Source organism: Nyctibius grandis, chromosome Z, assembly GCF_013368605.1.
Source record: "Nyctibius grandis isolate bNycGra1 chromosome Z, bNycGra1.pri, whole genome shotgun sequence".
Taxonomy (NCBI): Eukaryota; Metazoa; Chordata; class Aves; order Nyctibiiformes; family Nyctibiidae; genus Nyctibius; species Nyctibius grandis.
In genome coordinates this window covers 99,381,261-99,400,864 of record NC_090695.1, presented here as the reverse complement: position 1 = coordinate 99,400,864, position 19,604 = coordinate 99,381,261, and the positions used below count along the sequence as shown (strand labels likewise).

General features: G+C 53.0%; 2 protein-coding genes across 9 annotated transcripts in view; one reads left to right on the top strand and one right to left on the bottom strand.

Moving 5' to 3' along the window:
• USP31 (ubiquitin specific peptidase 31) overlaps nucleotides 1–6,010 on the bottom strand; it is a 32,226-nt gene extending 26,216 nt beyond the window's left edge. For all 8 annotated transcript variants that reach the window (XR_011050183.1, XR_011050181.1, XR_011050182.1 and 5 more), the window contains exon 1: nucleotides 5,405–6,010. Coding sequence is in view for 4 of the 8 variants with exons in the window: in XM_068423991.1 (XP_068280092.1) it covers nucleotides 5,405–6,010 (606 nt within the window). In the remaining 4 variants the exon portion in view is untranslated. The remainder of the gene's footprint in view (nucleotides 1–5,404) is intronic.
• A 499-nt stretch (nucleotides 6,011–6,509) lies between these two features.
• SCNN1G (sodium channel epithelial 1 subunit gamma) lies at nucleotides 6,510–17,969 on the top strand. The gene is made up of 13 exons (XM_068422484.1): nucleotides 6,510–6,572; nucleotides 6,837–7,161; nucleotides 8,028–8,322; nucleotides 8,755–8,948; nucleotides 9,848–9,951; nucleotides 10,399–10,562; nucleotides 13,125–13,223; nucleotides 14,438–14,555; nucleotides 15,048–15,126; nucleotides 15,212–15,269; nucleotides 15,617–15,678; nucleotides 15,880–15,955; nucleotides 16,138–17,969. Exons 1-13 carry the CDS (start codon nucleotides 6,542–6,544, stop codon nucleotides 16,525–16,527), a joined length of 1,995 nt encoding a protein of 664 aa, XP_068278585.1. The 5' UTR covers nucleotides 6,510–6,541; the 3' UTR covers nucleotides 16,528–17,969.
• The last annotated feature ends 1,635 nt before the right edge of the window (nucleotides 17,970–19,604 follow it).

The window sequence follows — 19,604 nt, the reverse complement described above, 5'->3', positions numbered from 1 at the left end:
TAAAACCAAAAACCGCACACACAATCATGGACGTGCGCCTTATTGATCGTTAAGATTAAAAAAAGAAAAGTCTAACTTTGAAAGACTGCCAAAGACCTTTGTGATCCCAGCAGAGAGAGAAACATTTCCCGTGATGTCAAGAAGTGTCACAATAATGATGTGGAAAATTTACACTCATTTTGTTTCAAGTAGAGTGTGTCAACTCCAAATCCCAGAGCAGCTCTAGGACAAGCCTCCCCACTGCAAGGCCACCCCTGGGAGCACCTGGACTGAACTGGTACAAGCACTTCAAGACCCCGCGTTACCTGGCCCTGCTCAAAGCCCTTTCAGATGAACGCAGGAACTGACACACCAGGAACCAAGAGATGAGGGACCAGGAGGGAAGGGTGAAGGGTCTTGCACTTCTTCTTTCATGTCCCATTCTTCCATCTCTTTGTGTGAAGGGAGGGCAGTGTGCTCTCCACAGAAATATTTCAGGAGTAAGCAGTTCACGCTGTCCACAATAAAATAACTGATGGCTGCGCTAGGCAGAGAGCAGGACAGTTAAACACGATCCAGGGGATCCCGTTTCACATATAACTGGCCCCGTCAGCAAAGCACGTGGGCTCCAGCGCGTGGAAGAGCTCACGGCTAACAGCTCCAGGTGCAGGACTGAAGGCTTCCACACCCAGACAGCACCAAGCAGCCCCGTGCCGAGCGCTGCGGCCATTTAACCTACAACAGGAGGTAAAGATACCGAGCATGCCAAGGCAGGAGTTCCTTCGTAACCCAGAGGGGTTGTTTATTAATTCACAAAGAAGTGACCAACACAGCTGACAGATTGCTTGTCCCAAGTGCAGTATTTACACCAAGTGCATTTCCAAAACACAAGCACCTTGAAACTGTGAGGGTTACACACAGCTACTATGAAACGTGACACTAAACACAGGTTTAAAAATAAATAAATAAAAATAGAAGCAGCGCTATTAACCTGGCACAATAACCCCTGCTCTACTAACAGGGATTCGTTCTGGGTTCAGATCTAATTCCGATAACCCAACTCAGTCAAGTTGTTATGATTTTGCTGTATTTGCTGTACACACTGCAGGTCATAAAAACGAGGCAGTCTTCATCTTGTAGGACAAAACAATGCAATCAACACACTTCTAGCATACAAAGGGTCTTCTTAAACACCGACGTGCTTCAGTGTGCAAGCGGCTCAGCTACAAAGAAAGCCTCAAAAGAGAAACCAGCCTCATCATCCGCAGGAGACCAGAACTCCGAGGAAGGCAAATGCAGAGGATTTGGATAAGTACATAGAATTTTTCAAGCCCAATTTGTTTAAATAAAAATCCTTCTTGCTTAAGACCCCCATCATCACCTCCGAGTGTCACAGACCGATTCCCCATTACAAAGAGGGCTCTGTCCTCGCTGACACTCCCAGGAACCGGGCAGGCAGAACGGGACAGCTCCCTGGAAAAAAACAAGCCCGAAGCACAGCTACTGCTTATACAATAGATGTTTGTCACCATTGTCACGCCATCACAAAGGGGAAAGAGGAAGCACAAGCTGCAATATTGGCCCTTGTTATGAAAGCAGCAGCTCTGTTTAGGCAGGAAAATAAAACCCACTGAGCAATCGGAAGAAAACGATTGTTAAAACAAACTGCAAATGAGCACAGGACCAACAGGAAAGTCATCCAGAGCAGAGATAAAAAGCCAACATCCATCACCTCCACCACGGTGCACCTGCATCGCCTCCCTGGGATGGGCTGCCCAGGCTCTCTCTGGTCCCAGCCCCGGGGCAGCTACCTGTGGAAACAAATCCCTCTGCTTCCAGGTCCCAGTCCATTCCTCCCCTGACCTTTTCCCACTAATGCAGCCTTCTAGACCTCCTGCTCCGCTTCCCCGTGCTCCTCCAGGACGCTTCCCCACACCCTTTGCCCCTGACAGCTCAGCCTCCTGCACCGCAGCCAGCACAGCAGGCGCCCCTGGGCAGCGAACACCTCCGCAGCAGGAACAGCAGAGGACAAACCCAACTTCCACGGCACTTCTACTTCAATCACAGAGAGCCAGCACTCCCCAAAGCCTTCCTCGGTGCCCTTTCCACAGCAGATCCACGCCCCAAGCGTAAGCCTTTGCAAACACTCTAGAGCGCGCACCGCACGGATCCGCGCTGCACACTGGGAAGAATAAATTATTTTAAAAAAAATTTCTCATGGCAGAGAGAAATGTCAGGGGAAAAATGCAGAAAGTGGCAGAGATCCTCGTGTTTCAAGTAGATCTGACCAGTGAGGATGTGCTAGCTGCTGGCCGGGTGAACACTTCCCCTCCCCTCCCCGAGCATTAGCTCTCTCTCAAGGCTCTCTCTCGGCCCTGCAATTACAACACAAACCATTTTATACAAACCACTGGTTTTAATTGCATTTTCTTTGTTTTCAGCAGCTGGACTACGTGATTCATGAACCCGTGGGATGGGTTATTTCGTGAAGGCCAACCTAAAAAGGGAGAAAATACTAGCAAGAAAAAACAGCTAAGGGTAAAGAGCATCTAGAAACTCACCCCCTCACAGGCCTCTGTCCATAAGGACTCAGAGAGACTCTCTTAGAAAAGAATCTCCTCCATCCCAAGAACAAAGCCTACAGATGTAAGAACAAGCAAGAGGATAAGTATTATCCTTTATCCTAAAATATGCTTAGCACTTGCAGATAAGTACTTAGGAATCAGGAAGTGTCTTTGCCCAATTATATTCAGTGCCAAAAGAGGAAAAAAAGCAAAAAAAACCCCACACATGGATTTCTAAGCATGCAGGCTAAAGAGCTTTTTGAATACCAAATAAATATTACTGTCAATAACTATCACTGTTGGAATGAGAGTGCAAAATAACTCTCCTGAAAACACTTTTCACCCTTAAAAAATTAAAGCAGTGAAGACAGGGAATGTTCCACCCTCTATCCAAAACAAGCTCGGAGGGATGTTTTCCTTGTTTTGGGGAGAAGCAGCAGTTTCCAGAGTGAAAACACCAATCTCCACCTTTCTCAAATCTAAGCCTGTTGCTTACATCTTTAAATTAACTCTGCAGATCTGCTGCTGAAGAAAATTTTAATTAAGAATACTGAATTTAATAGCAGGTTCAGGCTACTTAACTGTCTCTAGAGGTGTTAATTTACTATTAAAAGTAATTGACCCCTGTAAGGAAATAGTACTTGACATAATGACAAAGTCCTTCCGAGGTAGACACGGGCTGTTGAGGTTGTGCAGCACTGAACGGGACCTACTGGGACGAGGTCCCCCACAGCAAGATGCTTTTTAAACACCTCCAGGGGACCTGGCAGAAGATTGATGGGCTCCAGCTACACCAACAACGGGTAGAAAAACATTCGCTTACCGTTAGTGATGTCTGCAAATAAGCAAAGAAAGTTCCACTATAAAAAACACCCTTGGAACATGAGCTTAATTTTATCTACAGACCTGTTTCTTTTCCTCCTCCTGTCACTTTTATCTGAACACCCCTACTGCAGGCCTGCGTAAACAGCGTATCTTGGCCTAGAAAGTGATCTGCTTTCTCCTTTGATTGTATCAGTTACACTGGCAAAAGGTAATTCTGCTTTTGCAACCTTTTATTCCTGCTGTTACCCAGGAGAAATCCACAATTTCTTCTCCTGCCAGACCGCCCCTGGAGCGGTGAAGGATTACGATAAAGGCGAGTGCCCCGCGGTGCTGCCAGGACTGGACGCACCAAAGCTGCAGCTGAGCGGAGCGGCTTCCCAAGCGCTCTTCCATCGATGAACACCCCTGAAACCACCGGAGCCACACGCGGTCCCCACACAGCGCCCGGGCAGCCACCTGCGCCAGGCACCCTCGAGGGAGGGCAGGTGCCTTCGCTGCAAAGGCAAACAGCCGGGCTCCCCAGGGAACACCCCACACGGCTGCGTGAGAGGGGCAGCCACCTGGAAACGCACAGGAGAAGCAAAGGGAGGAGGTGGTGGCTGTGCGTCAGCCCAAACAACTGAACAACTGAGGGTGCCAAAGGCTGCGGACACCTCAGGAGCCTCTCGGACATCCCACCACCCAACAGACACCGAGGGAGAGCAGATGCTGGTACCCGCGGTCTCTACCTGCTGCCACACCCCATCTGAATCAAAGGCAGAGAGCCCGAGGATGTGTGAACTACGTTCTCGCTGTATTTTCATGCATCCATGCATCCCCTCTCCAACTCATTCCGCAAGAAAAATTCCCCTAAAGCAAAGGTCTTTAAGTTAACGGTGTGGAAGCTACCACCTACCCTCTCATTCTTGGCCAGTTTTATATGCCAGGGAATCACTGTTACAATAAAACCTCACAATATTCTTACTGTTTCGAGAAGCAAGGTAGGCCTGGAACGCTTTTAAGACAGGTGTGTCTTACTGTATCCAAAAGCATTGCAGGGTGTTTCTAAACCGTAGGTGCAAGGACCATGCCCCTGCTACAACAGTTCCTGGGGCGAGCGCACCGCCCGCACCGGGGCACGGCACTACATGGCGGGGCAGGGCAGGGGACGGCGCTGCTGGATCGAATCGTGGTGCGAGGGCCCCTGCACGGAGAGTGCCATGGTATTAAACACAAGCTAGTTACGATCTCGTACTCCTGCAACTCATTCCCCAAATCAGGCCGAACTCCCGAGTGCTCGGGCAGGCTGGGCAGCCCACCTCTCACCAGTCTCCTCCTCCTCCCGTGCCGCTCACAGCTCCCGGCTCCAGCGCTGCCACGACAATTAGTCACAACTTTTCTAACAGCAGGTATGAAACAGCAGAATGGACGCTTTCACCAGTGAAAAGCAGCAGAGCTGACAGCCAGCCTTCAACACCGCCAGTAACGAAGGGAGCAGCAGTGCCCCGACTGCAAGCGCTCACCCGGGGACAACCAGAGAGCTGAGGGGAGTCCATGGCGGCCGATGGCGTGGGCACAACACCGTCACTTAGCCAGGCTGCGCGTGGCTGCGGGGCTGCTTCTCCCGAAGGATGCCGGGCAGCCGGAGCAGCTCTCCAGAGCTACCGGCGTGCAGCGGGAGAGGCCAGAGGGCTCTTCACACCACAAGCACTTGAACCAGCGACAAGGCCTCGCCACGCTCCGCTGACCAGAGCGGCCGTGCAGCCCACGGCGCCCGCGTGACACGGGGAACACGCGTTACCCGGAGCCACCGCCAGCACAGGCCACGCAGGCCTCTCCCGCCAGCCCCCGGTGCGACGTGTGGAGCCCAGCCCTGAGCACAGCGGCCGGGCGAGGGGCACCAAGGGGCCATGCTGCCCCCACACTGAGCAGGAAGGGCACTCGATGGCCGGTGCCACGCTGCTCCCGGGCGGACGAGGCCTGGGCAACGCAGCTGCCCCACGCTTGGTCTTCCCGCCTCGAAGAGACGAGGCACCGTCCCCTCCGGCCCCGCTCACCTTGAAGTCGCGGCTGTGCTGCGGGGTGTACTCCAGCGTCCAGAGCGCCCGCACCAGCTGCGCCAGCTGCTCGGTGACCTCGCCGGGCGCGGGCGGCGGGCCATCGGCGGCGGGGCCGGGGGCAGCGGGGGGCGGCCCGCCGCGGAACTGCTCCAGCGCCAGGAACTCGGCGAAGAGCTCGGTGTTGCTGAGGCACTGCAGGATGGCGTTCATGAAGCAGGTGTTGCCGTGGTTGCGCAGCCCCGCCACGCCGGGCACGGCCTCGGGGCCGCCGGCGGGCCGCGGCGGGGGCTCGGGGCTGCGCGGCGGGCCCGGCGGGAAGCAGCTGCCCAGGCCGCCGGCCGCCTGCGGCGGGGGCAGGCGCGGGGCGTGCGGGCCGCGGGGCTCGGGCTCGCTGCTGTAGTGCGAGAGGGTGGAGAGGGTCTTCAGCACGCGGCTCATGAACCCGCCGAGCGACCGCCCGGACGGCGACGAGGCCGGGGCGGCGGCGGCGGCGGGGGCCGAGCCGGCGCCGCCGCCCGCCGCCCGCCCGCGGAAGAGCCGCTTGCTGAAGGAGCGCTTCTCCTTGGCGCTGCCGGCCGGCCCGGGGCCGCTCACCCGCGACATGGCTGCGCGGCGCAGCGCGCATCCCCGCCCGGCCGCTCAGCCCGCCGGCCGCCGCATCCCGCCCGCCGGGCCGCAGCCGCCGCGGCTCGCCGCCTCACGGCGCCGCCATGTAGCGGGCGGGGCGGGCCGCGCCCTCACGTGACCGCGCCGCCACCTCGGCGGCGGGCAGGCGCCGCGGCGCCGCCATCTTTGTTACGGGCACGGCGGGCGGACCCCGCCCCGCCGCTGTCCCGTCCCCGCGTGGGCGCGGGCTGGCACCGCTCCGTGCCGCCCACGGCGCACCCGCGGGGTCCCGCCGGCGGCCCGCGCCTGCCGCGGCCCGCAGCACCCTGCCCGCGGGTGCCCGCCCGGCCCCGTCGCTCCTGCCAGCCCCGGCGGCCGCCGTGTGGCGGCGCTGCGCGGCCGCGGAGCGGGAGCGAGGGCGGGGCGGGGGCGGCGGCGGGGCGGGGCGGCGCGGGCAGGTGCGGGGGTAGGTGCCGGGGCGGTCGCCCGCCGCGCCATCGGCAGCGGCGCCGGGGCCGGGAGCGCAGCATGGCCCCGCCGGGCCCGGAGCGCGGCCGAGGTGAGGCGGGGCGGGGGCTGCCTCGGGGGGCGCGATCTCCGCTGGAAAATGGTGTTGTGCGGCTTGAACACCCGCCGGGACGGGGGCGCCGGTTCACGGCCCCGCCGTCGGTAGCGGCGGGCGGGACAGCGGGGCCCTGTCAGCGCGGGGGTCACCCGGCCGCGCCGCGGGGGCGGCTCCGCGGTGACACGGCGAAGCGGGGGGCGCGGTGGGGGGGCGCCGGGCCCCCGCTGCCCCCTCTCACCACCCGGTCTCTCCCCGCAGCCGCCGCCATGGCCCCCGGGAAGAAGATCACGGCGCGGCTGAAGCGGACGCTGCCGGTGAAGGGCCCGCAGGCGCCGACGCTGAGCGAGCTGATGCGCTGGTACTGCCTCAACACCAACACGCACGGCTGCCGCCGCATCGTCGTGTCCCGCGGCCGCCTGCGCCGGTTCCTCTGGATCCTGCTGACGCTCAGCGCCGTGGGGCTCATCCTCTGGCAGTGCGCCGAGCTCCTCATGAACTACTACAGCGCCTCGGTCTCTGTCACCGTCCAGTTCCAGAAGCTGCCCTTCCCCGCCGTCACCATCTGCAACATCAACCCCTACAAGTAAGGCACGGGGCGGCGGGCGCTGGCAGGGAGCAGAGGGTGGTCCCCAGCCGCCGGGGACCCCGGTGAATTCATCACCCCCTCACCAGCCCAGCACCAAACCCCTTCCCAGCCTTGTCCTGCCGCACCACGGTGCTGCTCGTCAGCAGTCTTTCCCAGCCCTCGGTCTGACCCCTACGGCACTTTGAGCAGCGTATCCACCTCTGTGCTGATGCTCTTCAGACACATGTGGATTATAATCACACCCTCCACTTGCTGCCTGCTGAGCTAGACTCGGTCGATTAGCTTTCTGCTCCAAACAGTCCCCGGTCAGCTCCGTGGTCCCTTTTTCCCCAGCACCAAAGTTCCAGGATTACAAACAACATCTCCTGAAGAATGGAAAGGGAACATCTGTCCCTCCTCTGTTGCCTCCTTCTTTCCTTATAGGATGCTTTGACATTATCAATCAACAATACTTTTTCTCCTGCCAATTTACACTTTACGTTGATGTCTGTTCTGCTGCCAGCCACCCAGCCTGGTCCCTGCAGGCGATCCAGCTCTCCGGTGCCTCTTGGCACAGATGCAGAAGTTGTATTTCCACATGCTCTGCCTCGCTAACACAACCTTCAAGGAGCTTGGGAGTCTGCGAGGGCTTTCTCTGTAGTTCAGTCTGCCTTGCTTCTGATGGTCTTTGCTCTGAGATCTCTCTGAGGGCATAGCTGTGTCTGCCCACACCGGTGTAAATTGATGTGGTAGTAAGAGAGGGCGATGTGAGTCTGCGATGAGGAATTCTGTCCTGAGCAATGAGATTCTCAGTGCAGCGCACAAAACAATGCAGCTAGGTGGTGAGGTGAGATGGGATGACTGTCACATTGTCTCCAATGCAGGTACAGTTCCATGAAAGACTACTTGTCTGAATTGGACAAAGAGACAAAAAAAGCTTTGGAGACTTTCTACGGATTTTCAGAGGGCAAGTCCAAGGTGCGCCGGTCGGTGGATGAGTGGAACAGCTCAGGGAGCGACTTCTTCACACAGATCCCTCTGCTGAAGTTTGAGGACTTCTCTAAGACAGCGACTGACCTTCGCAGTGGCCAGAAGAGGAAAATAGAGGGCAGTGTCTTTCACAAGGATTCGTCCATAGTGAACTCGGGGGATTCAAATGATATCATTGGCTTTCAGCTGGTGAGTGTCACTCTTCCTTGGAGAGCAAGTTTCTCATGGGGCAGCGAGGGGGTGTTTTGGGTTGGTATCCCTCCGGCCAGTTTTATTGCTTAGGTGGCTTTGTGGTGAATACCACTCCCTCTGCTATTTGCCCCTTCTGCCATGCCTCCGTGGCTGCCTGCAGATGTGTCTCCAGCTCTCTGGAAGAGGAATGCCTTCCTGAAGTCCACCCAGATAGACTTGGTGCCTTCCATGACCTTTCCTTTGGGCCTGAAACATTTGATTGTAGCACTTAGCCCTGAGTGAAAGGTCTTTGCTGCCCCTTTGTCCCCTCGCTGCCTCTGTCACTTCATACGTGGTTATTACTGTGGAAAAGGAACGGTATCACACGTACCTTGTAGAATACATGATTTCATTTCATCTGAAACGCTTTCTCCCCTTTGTAATTATCAGTGCGATGCAAACAACAGCAGCGAGTGTGCACTTTATACGTTCAGTTCTGGTGTTAACGCTATCCAAGAGTGGTACAAGCTGCATTACATGAACATCATGGCACAAATTCCCCTGGAGACTAAAGAGAAATTGAGTTACTCTGCTGATGACCTTCTACTGACATGTTTCTTTGATGGCCTATCTTGTGACAAAAGGTCAGTGCACAGAACATACCTGCCAGCTTAACAGCTTATATCCAAGTACATAAGATGTAGGAATTCAATGTTTGGTATTTGCTGAATTCCAGCAGGAACTGTTTCCACTTTTAAATGAACGCAAACATTCCTGTCTTCATGAACTTTAATTACGCTCTTTAATTTAGTTTCAGATAAACCCATGTTTTTTGGCAGAATCAAATCTACCTGCTTATGATTGTGGCAGTGCAATTCTTGCGTGTCCTGGTGGCAGGGGAGTCATCCCTTCACCCTGGGGACAGCGGCAGAGCTCCCCTGTGCAGCACTGGGGATAAGGTTGCGCTTGTACGTGGGTTTAGCAGTTTCCCCACTGCCATGCACAGAGCAAGCTGCACTGTAACGCTCGTTACTGAAGGCATCTTGCTGTGTCTGTAATGGTGCAAATGGATAACAGCTTTTCTTGAACAAAGACACTTGCTTGAGTGGGAGGGGATGTTCACAGGAAAGACATAAATGTGCTTGAATCACGAGGGTGTGTCCTCAGCCTCCCCTGCATGACAGGGGCTGTGACATCTTCTCTGAAAAATGAAGATTCGTGCTCCTTTAGACACTTGGCTGTCAAATGAGAGGACTCTCTCCCCTCCGCTGCCACCTCCCTGCTAGTTCAGCCCTCATTCTCCCCTGAAAACCTCCTAAACTTTTAATTTCCTGGTGCTATTAAACCAGATCTTGTTTCCCCGTAGTTTCAGGATATTAAGACTTACACTTTTCAGCAGAATAAATTGCTTGCCAAAAAAAGGAAAAAGAAACATCTAGTCCTGCTATGTCTCTGCCAAAACAAAAAGCCCAAATCTGCCGATTTTCTCCCACAGACAGCTAAAACTGCAGAGGGCAATGTAACAATATTTGATTTCTTTCAGGCACTTCACTCGTTTCCATCATCCCCTGCACGGCAATTGCTACACCTTCAACAGTGGAGAGAGCGGGACGATCCTGAGCACCTCCACGGGAGGCAGCGAGTACGGTGAGGAAACGGAGTTTGCAGAGGAACTGTTAGATAACCAGAGGTTCAGCGAACTGGATCCTGCTGGAGAGTGATTGATGTGTTGGCTCTAGATGTGCAAGCTGATTGGGGAAATGCTTGTTTGAACTAGTGCAAACTATTGCCAGAGAATACAAAGATAATATCATTGCATCACTAATGTTTTCCATCTGAAATTACTGCTTCCCAGTTATATAACTTTTTAAAGTTTCAGCCACGTTCTACAAGACATTATTTGTTTGCTGTACCTGGGGCTGCGGAGGGACAGTGCTTGCTCCAGGTGTCTCAGCCTAGCACTGCAAAGGCTTTGCTTGGTTGTTACGGTTCTACTTAAGACCGGATAACATTAAATAAACCGTGCTGCCCTCCCTGACCAGGTAAAACAGCTCTGGCTTCTGGTGTAACTCTGCTCCTGTCTCTGTCCTTCAGGGTTGCAGGTTGTTCTGTACATAGATGAAGCAGACTACAACCCCTTCCTGGTGACATCAACAGGAGCCAAGATCATTGTCCACGACCAAGATGAATATCCCTTCATCGAAGACATCGGCACAGAAATTGAGACTGCAGCGGCCACCTCCATAGGGATGCACTTTGTGAGTGACAGCAATCTGGTGTCCAGGTGCACGGCACCGATTCCTTGAAACAGCTGTAAATGTGAACCGATAGGATGTTTGAACGTAGCCAGCAGCTGGGAGGTGTCCAACACCTCACACTCCAGCAGCTGAAGTGCCCTGAGGAAAATCCTGTGATAGCACTTTTCTGAACAAAGTTTTCCTGTTGGAAAAGCAGGTCTTTAGAAAGCAAACAGCTGCTGGGATGTTGTTTGTTCTCCCCTTTTCTCCGTCCCCTTGGCTTTCCAGGGGATTTTTTTGGTTTGTTTTCACAGCAAAATCCACAACCACAGAAATGTGTTGTCACGTGCCCCGTTTCGCTTTAGCAATAAGCAGACACGTTTGCATCCCACGCAGGTTCCAGGGGCGGAAGAGAGCGAGCTCGAGTTGCGGGTAACCCTCGTTAGGGTCAGGTCTGCAGAGATGGCTGCAGCAAAACCTGTAACTGTTTTGTGGGTGTACATCTCTTTTTCTGGGTTTCTTGCTATTCCAGCTGTAAAGAAAACCTCACGGGCAGTGACTCTGCCTTTGCCAGCTTGGTGAAGCATCTTGTCGTTGCTGTCCGCAGGGGCAGGGAGGGCTGCAGCTCCAGATTTCCCCAATTAGTGTAGTGCAGACAAGGCATTTGACCTAAGGGGCTTCTTTCCGTGGTAGAGAAGCGAAAGCAGTGCCATCAGGCAAGCCAGAGCTTCCCCTTTCATCTGGATGGGCAGTTAAGCGAGCATTTTAGTTCTGCCTTTTCTTCACTGATGGTTGGGTCAAATGCATCAGCCAGCCTGCTTATCTGTCCTGGCAGGGTGTGCCAGATCTAGATAGTGCCCGCATTAGAAAAGGCATTAAAAACAGGGCTGATGGTTTTAAAATGTGCAAATAGTTAACGATCTTCCAGCTGTCTGGAAAACTGTGGCAACAACTGCTTGGTCTAACCAGTGGGGTAAATGCTACCTAACAAACAAAAAGTGAATAGAAGGTATCAGAACCAGAACGGCATAAAGGAGGCAAAGTCTGGCAAGACTATTTCCTTTGTAACTATTACAGCATGCAGGAGAAAGCCACTGCAGACAGAGTCTCAATATTTAATGTGATATTTTCCTGGCACAGTAGATTTGGACTATTGCATATAGTATAAAAACCAAGATTGGACATGTCACGGTGACTATGTTTAAAAGATTTGGCATGAGGAAGTGATCTGATTGCATCCTGACATAACAGCCAAAATAGAAGCTGGACTCAATTTCTGGCCTCAAAACAAAAGCTGGTGATCACTGTACTGCCAGCAAAGGCAGACTCCGGAGAGCCTGCCGAGGGGGAGCCGGGATTGCCAGGACAGGGCTGCACCCCGAGGTGCCCTGTCAGTCCTTGTACCCACACCCAAATCCGTGGGGGAGGACACAGGGGACATGTGCCACACACAACACTGCTGGCTACAGGCTTGAGCATGGCAATCGCTGTTTTCTGAACACAAATGTCAGTGTCTAGGCTGTATACTAGGACTGCCCGCCTCCTCCTCCAGAAATATTCCAAGATGTTTGGAATGCAAACAAGGCATTGCTTGGTAGGAGTTTCAGTGCTTTAGTTAAATATTTAGTTTGGAAATTATTTCGGTACCTGAATGAACAAGTAAGCTTTTGTAGGAGTATAAACCACAACAAAAAAAATCTATAGAAAGGATCTGTCACCTGCTAGAAGATACAGCAGCAGGCTGAGGCCGCTGTCCTGGCATTGGATTGTCTGCACAAGTTAAAAGCATATTAAGAGCTGGTTTCACTCCGTTTTCAGCAGTAATCCCTCTCTAACAATGAAATCTCCTGTTTCTGTGTTCCCTCCAAAGAGAGATTTGAGCATCTTTCTAAAAGAGCTGACTTGCACCATACATGCCTGTAGCCTTCTGCTGCTGCAGACAAAATGGTAACGCTCGCTGTCGGGTTTGACCTGGGTAATCTGTAGATCTGTAGTCAGTGCCTTAGAGGTAAGCAGGCATTTCTCAGGTTCCTACTACAAGGAGATACAAACGTTTGATTTCGAGTGATTTTAGAGAGGTGCTGCTGAGCACCAGCAGAGCTTGAAGTGCCATTTTACCCACAAAACAAGCAGCCAGTGCAAAAACAGCTCAGGAAGGTGTGGGTCTTCACGGAAAACAAACCAAACCAACCAACAATCCCCCTTCCCTCAAAACAAACACACATCCAGGATAAACAATGCATAGCCTCTAGGACTCTGCAATGAGAGAAAACATACATATGGATTACTCTGCTTTGAAAAATCCTCCCTGTTACGATTATACCATCTCTGCATTCCTGCAGAGGTTTTCAACGAAGGCAGCAGATAATGCAGCCAGAGCAGTGTTTTCAGAAATGGATATTCCAAATCAAAGCTCCTGTGTTTTGACAAGTGATGGACAAATCACTTGAGATGGCAAAAGGTAACCATGCTGTTAACCTGCCTCAGCGCTTACAGTTTCAGAATCGTGATGAGCTGCTACTAAATCCTTTGGTTTCTCTCTGAACTCCAAAAAAACAAGATTTGTTCTTTTCTGGTTCTCAGACTCGGTCTCGCAAGCTGAGCAAACCCTACAGCGACTGTACGGAGACTGGTGCTGACATACCAGTAGAAAATCTCTATAACAAGAGCTACTCACTCCAGGTAAATCTGTTACATTTGGGTTTAGAAGTCACTTGAAAACTACCTTCATAAACAGCTTTGCAATATTCTGTAGTTCAGGATTTGAGATTGTGAACAGTCCAGGGGCAGGGTCACTGCTTTTAACCACTGATGTAAAATACCACAGCACTTTTTAAAATCCAAGTTTTATTCCTAAGTGGTTGATGTTTGAAGTTCCCTTAGGCACCCTGTCAGATAAAGAGAGAACATTAGCTCATTAGGCAATTTTCAAGCAATGTGAGACTGGAAAATATTGGCCAAGTAAATGTTGCAGCTTAGTAACCCTTGAAGCCAGAAATTGTGACCTTTAGGACTCCGAGAATACCAGATACCATCTAATCAGTATCCAGATAGCAGGATGTTTGTTTGCAGAGTAAGTTTCCACTAATTTTGCATGGTTTCTGTAATTGGGTCCTCTTGGAGAGTGTCAGTTGTTCTGGTGCTCTCCACTTGAAGAATCATAATTAAATGAGCTGCTGCCTGCTGCAAAGCCTGTGCCTAGGCTGGATTTTTGTTTTATGGGGTATTATACCTGAAAGCTGCTGTGATGTGTTGCCAGGTAGGATCACACAGACATTATCTCAGGTTTTTAATAACAGTACTTCACCAAAACTCAGGGCTCAGGAGGGCTGGGACTGGGACCAAAAAGCTTGACAACTGGGATTTCAAAAAGAGCAGTTCAGTTCCTGCTTGTTCCAGCTGATGAAGTGTTTTAGCACAAAACACTGTCTCTGCTGCCCTGTTAACCCTTACAACCTCAGGTCTCCAAATATGCACCAACACAATTTGGTCAGAGCTCTGAACATTTTCACCAGTGAGTCACTTCCCACACCTGGTTGTTGATTCATGGACCATGAGCCATGGCAGACCAAAAACCTTCTCCTTGGCTGTGGGAAGAGCAACTACATCACTGAAGCGTTTGATGGCTGTAGGGGAAGTGGGGGCATTTGCAGAACCCCCCCCTCAGAGAGGATTATATTCTTATTTCTTGCACTCAAGCCTAAACCCTCCACGGCACTTTCTACCTGTATTTGTATTCACTAGCAACAGAGCCTGGAGGCGCAGGGAAATGGGGTTCCCCTCTTAGTGCTGCTGTTACAGAAGATGTTTTTAGTACCTGCGAGCCTGGAGCTTGGCGCTGCAGAAGCGCAGCAGCCTGTGCTGCTTAGACACCAGCTCTTGGTTTATCTCCCCAGATTTGCCTGCACTCCTGCTTTCAGAAGGCCATGGTGGACTCGTGTGGCTGCGCCCAGTACGCACAGCCCTTACCTGCTGGGGCAGAGTACTGCAACTACAAGAAAAACCCTAACTGGAGTAAGTATTCAAACACCTCCCGCATTGCATGTGCCTCAGCCACCCGCTGCCAGCCACGTCCCTCTGCAGCACCATCATTGGTTGGCATGGCCCTGCGGGCACCTGGCACCACCCCAGCCACACAGCGTGCTGGGGAGAGGTGAATCTGCCTTACCCCACTGAAGACCTCACACCACAGAGCCTAAAAAACTGCCTCTTGTTTAGACTGACTTGTTCCTGACAGTTGTCCCAGTTGCTTGTCATCTGTGCACACCACAGAAGTGTTGAGTGGAGGACCTGACCACGTGAGGCAATTGTTCATGCCTATAGAAAGTGACAACCACTTCTCAGAGTATTTTGCAATATTTATAGGGCAAATCTTTTTATCCCCACACGTAGCTGATGGCCACAAAGGCCACCTACACCTCAGAAGTCCTACTCCAGCACAGGTAGCAAGAGATCATTGCTTTTCTTTCCAGCTTCTCATACACGTGTCCTGCTCCCTTCTTGCAGTGTACTGCTACTACAGACTGCACGAAAAGTTCGTGAAGGAGCAGCTGGGCTGCCAGCAAATCTGCAAAGACGCCTGCAGGTAAGTCCTGCCCACAACCAGAGGTAAAATGCTGCCTGTGTGGGGGAGTTCAAGCTCACAACTGACAGCCTGCCTCTCTCTCCAGCTTCAAGGAGTGGGCACTCACCACCAGCATCGCCCAGTGGCCATCCGCCGTGTCAGAGGTCAGTTCCTAATTCCCTAATCACGCTCCATCGTGACAGCAGCGTGGCACAACCAGGCATTAAATAAACCCAGAGGTTCCCCTGGGGTGTTCATTAGCACTGCAATGATGCTCCTCGAGAGGCTCTGTCTGTAGTGTCCAGGTCAGGGCTTCTCCTCCAGGAGTTCACCATTAAACCGAAATTTGACTTGTGGGCTGGGAGATCCCCCTGGGGACAGCTGGCTCGTCACATGCATTCAATTCTGGCACCCAGGCTGGTCCAAGGAGGTGTGGAGCATGAGCTCCCTTTCCATGGGATTTCTACACAAGCACACACAGCTAGAGCAGTATTTTCTGTCTTTTTTCCAGGACTGGATGCTTCGAGTTCTCTCTTGGGACAAGGGGCAGAAAATCAACAAGAAGCTGAACAAGTAAGTTTCCATGTGTGTGTTTCTAGCTCGTACCTCAAGCTCAGATATGATCTCAGCAGCCCTAATGATGGCAATTGGGGAAAAAGCTCCCTTAGAGCGGCCCAGCCCTACTGGTCCAACTGGTTATTTGCATAGTTTTTCAGTACGTTTCATGTTATTGTTTTACTAAACCCTCAGCCTGCTGTCTGTTTCTCCTCCCAGGACGGACCTCGCAAACCTCATGGTGTTCTACAAAGACCTGAACGAGAGATTCATTTCTGAGAATCCTGCCAACACGGTAAGTGAGCGCAGCAGCTCCCTGCTCAGCCCTGGCTCTTCCTCCCAGACCGGCTGGAAGTCTTCCTCTGGCCTGGGGAGTGGTCTCACCCCGGCAGGGGCAGGAAGCCATCCGTAACGGTGCCGTGGACACGTGTCCGGTGCCCGCAGGAGCCAATAACCTCGTGCTCTCTTCTCTTCCAGCTTGTCATTCTCCTTTCCAACTTCGGAGGCCAGCTGGGCCTTTGGATGAGCTGCTCAGTGGTTTGCGTCATCGAGATCGTCGAGGTCTTCTTCATCGATTCGCTCTCCATCGTCATGCGGCGCCAGTGGCAAAAGGCCAAGAAGTGGTGGAACGGCCGCAAAAGGGACCGCTCGGGGAAGCCACCGCAGGCCGGCGACCTGGAGAGGCAGGGCCACGATAACCCGGTGTGCATCGACGAGGACCTGCCCACCTTCAACACCGCCCTGCGCCTGCCGCTGCCCCAGGACAGCCCCTTGCCCAGGACTCCCCCCCCCAATTACAGCACTTTGCGGCTAGAGGCTGCCTTCACCGAGCAGCTGCCCGATACGCTGGAGGTTGGGCAACGCTGACGCTTATTTATCCACCCATCCAGGTGCCAAAGTAAGAGGTGGGTGCTGGACCCTCGTGTCCAGGGGTAAAAGGCACACATCCAAACGAGCACTGAAGGGCTGTCGGGTCAGACCCACGTTCAGGGATTGAACTTGCAGTCAAAGCTTCTTTGAGCAAAGCTCAGACACAAAAGCCAAGGGCTCAGAGACACAAGGAGCTTCAAGCAACATCAGTTCTCGAGTTAATCATTGCAGGAGATGGCTGGAGCAGGATGTGGCGCTGAGCTGGGATGTCTTGCCAGAGACGTGCATTAGCAACCAACTGCACACACCCCATCGCATGTGGGCAGGAATTACTCCACAGCAGAAGATTGATGCCACATTGAGTATTAACACTAATTGGCCTCTGCTGTGTGGCTTGACTTGTGGGAAAACCCCAGGGCTTTTGGGAATGCAACGTGACATTTGTAGGAAGGGGAGTGACAGAGATTTGGGAAGAGCACAAAATGGGTAAAAGGAAAGCTCTCAAGCTGGATTTTGATTCCAAAGGTGGCCTGAGGATCTCTATTCTGAGGTGAAAAGTGAGGATAGCCATAAATGTGCTTGTAGAGCAAGTTATTACACAGCTTGAGTAGAACTTAAGTCATCCCAAAAGAATCCTCTGGAAAGGGCATGAAATCTTCATTCAGATCACAATGAACTGCATACTCTGCAAGCCTGTTTCACTTTACATCGCCCAAGCCAGCCATTAAACGTAACCCCAGAGGAGCTCGTTAAGCAGCGCGTGGCCTTGGCCACACGTGACTCCCCAGCAGCCTCAAAGGGAGCTGGCTGCTCTTCTCCTGCTCCACCCTGGGCAAGGACTTCCCTCCTGCAGCCGCCCGGTTCTCCGCCCTGGCTGCCTGCCCCAGAGCGGGGACGGAGCTGCCCTGGGCTCCGTGCACAGCCCCAGCCAGAGGATACATCTGCCCCACCAGCGTGTTGGCCACCTTCCTTACACCCCCTCCCTTCCACAGCGCTGCATCCACACCCCGAGTTTTGCCTCCTGGGCACCGAGCTCTGCTACTTCCACCACACCAGACCCTCCCCACACCACGGGCCAGCCCAAAGGGAGCTTGTGGGGAGACCTCCAGGGCACCCAGCCGTGGTGGCAGCGCCCTGCCCCTTGATCCCAGTCCTGCACCCGACCTTTTCCTGCCATAGCTGATTCTTAGCTGCCTGGAGCAAACTGGCTAGATGTTGAGGATGAGCACAGCCTACTCTGGGTCAGCTGCTTAGCTTTTTTGTAGAGCAAGAGTGAGAGTGTGTGAGTGAGTGTGAGAAAGTCTCTCTTCCTTCCTCTATATAAGCTTATTTTCTATAGGACAGAATCCAGAAAGGTTCTTTAATGTGCAATAAAACCATATTTTAACTGGATTATTTAAATAGCTGATAAACTGAAAAAATAAAGATATATTTTTGAATACCTGCTTTTTTTTTTTTCCCCTGCAAATCAGCAATACACAAGTTACTTCCACACAGGCATCCCAAGAGCTGATGGGACTGGCCTGTGTCTGCCCTGGGGCTGCCTGGCACCCTGTGCTGCAGAGTGCTGCCAGACCTGGCTGCAGAGCCAGCTGAGGGGAGCCGGGGGTGCAAGCGGGGATGTGGTGAAAATGCCTTTCAGAAGGCAGCATCAGCCAGCACGGTGACCGAAAATGCTGGAACCTTTGGTGTCTCCCAACAGTTCAACTCCTGGATGGTCCTTTGGGGACCGCAGGAGGAGAGAGAGGTGGGATTGCTCTGCCCCAGAGCCCCTGCTGCAACACATGGGGGCGAGGTGCTCAGAGAAAACCATGGCTCATCCCCATCACCTCTCCAACACTCATTACACTGGACTTGCCCAATTTGCGACAGGGACAAAACAGACCCGGAGAAAAGCACTGGGGGAGCCTACAAAAGCTGTGTGGGCACCAGGGCCACCTCCCTCTGTGTTACGGGTGTGAGCTGCCGTGACTGCAGCAGCGGTGGGAATAACAGCAAACTCCAGAGCTAGATAACATCCTGCAACAAGCTCCTTCCTGTCCAGTTTGTTGCTACTTTTTATAGGAGCTGGTTTAGCTCAGTTACACCTGACTAAGGACCTTCTTCCACACACAGTCACTAGGGTCAGTTTTGACTCCAACTACTCTAAAAAGCACAATGAACAGTGAGAGGAGGGGAAAAAAACCATCTCCCTGGGAAAAAGCAGGCAAACATTGCAAGGGGGGACATACCACAGTTCTTCTGTTCCTCATCCCTACCTGCATGGGCAGCAGCTCTCCGCAGGGACTGCAGGGTTTGCTCCCCCTGGTCATGGGGAGCACCAAGGAGGGGCTGTAGGAGCACAGCACCTTCCCCACTGCTCACACAGGGACTCCTCTTCCTCCCAGGCTTCTCAGGTGACTCTGCCCCACTCCCAGCAGCCCCCCAGCCCTGGGAGCTGGGTTAAATCAGCCGGCGCTGATCATGCAATCAGCCCCCGTGGAAAGGCAGGGAACCCCCCACAGCTGCTGCCCGGAGCATCACGCTGCACCTGGGTCTCTTAAAGGTTTCCCAGAGCAAAACAAAAGCCTTTTGGAACAAACTAAGTGGTGCCAATCCTGCAAGGAAGCGGGTGTATTGGCTCGTCAAGCTCCATACCCAGTAACTGCAGTTCTAACAGGGAAAATATCATTTGACTGAGAGCAAAGCTGCTGAAGTGGTGCTTGGGGACACGGTTAGTGGTGGCCTTGGCGGTGCTGGGTTAATGGCTGGACTCGATGGTCTCAAAGGTCTTTACCAACCAAAACGGTTCTGACTCTATGATCCCCTGCAGCGCTCCTGTAAGGCCCCTCTGGTGGACAAGCCGGGACGCGTGTCCTGCCGGGTGCTCCCTTTGAACGCTTTGGGAAAGCACAGCCTTTCTGTCGGTGCTTTTTGCATTCACTCTCCGGGCAGGCGCAGCACCTTTCCTCCTTGTGCGAATAATCCTCGGGAGGCAGAAAGCCACGGAGCAGCTGCAGAAACGGGATTATTTCATCATGAATTAAATACCGAACTCTGCTGAACTCCTGAGTCACCTTAAACACAGAAAGCTA

What these genes read in the sequence shown, in the direction of transcription:
- SCNN1G (XM_068422484.1), top strand. Translation starts at nt 6,542, where the DNA reads ATGGCCCCGCCGGGCCCGGAGCGCGGCCGAG. An exon ending in TGCAACATCAACCCCTACAA is followed by an intron (nt 7,162 to 8,027) that starts GTAAGGCACGGG and finishes TCTCCAATGCAG; the next exon opens with GTACAGTTCCATGAAAGACT. An exon ending in GGCCATCCGCCGTGTCAGAG is followed by an intron (nt 15,270 to 15,616) that starts GTCAGTTCCTAA and finishes TCTTTTTTCCAG; the next exon opens with GACTGGATGCTTCGAGTTCT.